Source organism: Exophiala oligosperma, assembly GCF_000835515.1.
Source record: "Exophiala oligosperma strain CBS 72588 unplaced genomic scaffold supercont1.18, whole genome shotgun sequence".
Taxonomy (NCBI): domain Eukaryota; kingdom Fungi; phylum Ascomycota; class Eurotiomycetes; order Chaetothyriales; family Herpotrichiellaceae; genus Exophiala; species Exophiala oligosperma.
This window is the reverse complement of record NW_015622835.1, coordinates 169,123-171,798: the sequence shown is the minus strand read 5'-3', so window position 1 is coordinate 171,798 and position 2,676 is coordinate 169,123. Positions and strand designations below refer to the sequence as shown.

Below are 2,676 nucleotides of genomic sequence, written 5' to 3'. Positions count from 1 at the left end.
TACCAGCGCCGAAGGGCCAGCTGAATATAGTGTTGAGAAAGACGACAGCGATCACCAGGGTCGTCGCTATGCCGATAATGAAAGGATCCCGGATCCATCCAGGGGTAGCTTTTGAGAAGATGCTGCGCAGGTGATCCAAATCTTCCATTTGGTTGCTCAGAATATTTGTAACAGCCTGGGGTACCATCCTAGATATGTTCACAGGCAATTGATGACAATCGACACGATCGCTGAACCCCACGCAGTATTGGTTTGTGCCGATGGAGAGATTCCTGGGGATCGCCGTGCTGGCGCCATTGACGGCTGTCGCGGCGGCGCTTGCGATGCTGTTTGCTTGGCCGGGAGCTCTTGAGGCTTCAGTTGCCACATTGCTTACGACGCTCCCGGCTTCGGGCACGGCCGTCCGGATTAGGCCCCTTGCACGAAGCGGTACATGTGCGGTGGCGGCCTTAAACTGTGGAAGAATACATCAGCGATCTACCTCAGCTAACATATTAACAGTGAAACACACTCACTGTGAAGGTAATGATACCAGCCTCCATGTCGTCCTTATTGCAAAGCACTTCAAAGCTCAAAACCGTGCAGCAGATTAATGCGGCCACGAATGCGAGTGACACACCTATTTTGAGCCAAAGCTTTTCTCTGAGCATGGTGGTGTAAGTACGAATAATTTTAACAGGTGGGACGATGAACAATTTACCACTGGTGGGCTGCCCATATCATTTAATGAAGCTATGTACCACCCTGTCGAGCTCTGCAGTACTCTTAAGTGACAACGCTATTCACCATTCGGATCCAGAAGGGGCCTCATTCCGTTGAGCTCAGCACCATGTCTGGATTGGGCCCCAAGGGCCAAAATAGGCCCGGGGGGGGGGAGTCGTGCGATTTGCTGCACATACCGGCTCTGGCCACTTCGTAGTCCAGATCGAACATCGTTTCTCGTCTCTTAGCATTGACCACCACCCTTGCCTCAATTTTGTTCAATACCTCACATACCTTCCTTAAACAGATTGTACCGTTTGCTCTGGTCTTCTCTTTAGCCATTCGTGTGGTCAAGATGTCATCTAACTCTTTAAACCGCCGGACACGCATCGACTTTGATGCCATCAGAGGGTTTAAGGGGCCTTCTCAGAGCGTGACCCGCCAGGAAGATCACCATACGGATAGTGAAACTCCCAGTCGCCATGGGACTGGATTTAATTCAGCAGCAGGACTCCCGAGAGCCCTCTCGTCCGGAATCTATCGTACCACCTCAGCAGCTGGTTCGAAGCCCCTGAGCCCCCCAGTAGCACTCGGACATGGGACGGAGAATACCTTGATTGTAAAGCACCAATCCCCGTGGGAAAAGTACAGAAAAAGCCATTGCATACGGCTTGGCGAGGAAGACGACGACATGGTGGACGTTGCCGATGTCAGACACCCGTGGTCCGATGACATTATCATCACTCCTAAAAGGGAGGGTCCCACGCCGTACGTCGTCTCTGTGAAGAGCTTCTCTATTCACAACGGCGAAATAAAATGTCGTATGTTGCAACAGCTTGAACATGAGAATATCGTGTCCGTGAGAGACATATTTCTCTATGACGAATCATTCTACGTTGTCTTCGAACACATGCCGATGTCCCTGAGCCTTTTCACCGGCTTTCCGAAACACCTCGACGAGGATCAACTGACATCGATATTAGGGCAGGGATGTTTTGTGTATCAACTCTCCCGAGTGAACCGACTAACTGTGGCAGATCCTCAACGGACTTGTGTATCTTGCGACAAAAGGACTGGAACATGGCTCCCTGACCACCTCGACCACTCTCATCAACGTTGCTGGTGAGGTGAAGATAGGGAGGTAAGCCCTACTTGATTGTCTACGTGAAGCTGACCTGAGATCACAGCTGACCAGGAGCTTTGTCGACCTTGCCGTCAGGGCAGTCCAGGGTCAAGAGATATTCGGGCGCTGGGCTTCATCACGATGGAGCTGATGCAGAAATATGCCAAAGTTGATGGTACCGTCGGAGTAGATGACCTCGGCCGGTGGCCCTCCGATTCTCTGGCGGCCAGATTCCTCTCTGAGACGACGTCTGCCACTTCGGCAGAGAGGCTCTTGAAGGTAAGTGAGGAATATCAGTTTTCCAAGGGGTGTAATCCTGACCTAGTTAGAGTCCATTGTTCCGCCGGCCCTGGGGAAAGAGAAATCTCCAGGGACTGGCAGATATTACCTCGATTGCCCCATTTAGGGGCTACAGATTGCCACCCAGTTAGACGAGGATGAATTTGTCGTGGAGAGGATCCTATTCTGGCTCCAATGCGGCTTCTATATGCCAAAGTTGGCCGCGATTGCTCAGTGTCTGGATCCAGTCCCAGCTCCCTTTCTAAGGGTTGAGTCTAAACGTGTACTTGATTATATTTCAGATTCACCCTCTTTCCGTGTTTCAATAGGCTGCTCAACCCTCGTAGCCACTCCTTTTCCCTTCGTGCATGGTTGTTATCCTGCTTCATTTTCTGACCTTCGATATGGATATTACTCAAGCCTATGCGATTGGCGTGGGCGGCTTGGTGCTACTCCTTATTCTCCTGAACTTCCGCCAGTTGGTTGTGCTCGGTTGGAAGAGGGTCGCTCCACTCACGCTGAAGTATTTCGTGTATCCACGGCTTCGTCACCGGTTAACTGGTGTGTGGGAC

At 51.4% G+C, this 2,676-nt stretch overlaps 1 protein-coding gene across 1 annotated transcript; it reads left to right on the top strand.

Moving 5' to 3' along the window:
* Positions 1–1,057: 1,057 nt before the first annotated feature.
* On the top strand, positions 1,058–2,256 carry PV06_11044 (uncharacterized protein; the record flags this gene model as incomplete). The annotated part of the gene is made up of 4 exons (XM_016412651.1): positions 1,058–1,699; positions 1,740–1,824; positions 1,890–2,104; positions 2,155–2,256. 4 exons carry the CDS (start codon positions 1,058–1,060, stop codon positions 2,254–2,256), a joined length of 1,044 nt encoding a protein of 347 aa, XP_016256964.1.
* Between the last annotated feature and the right edge of the window lie 420 nt (positions 2,257–2,676).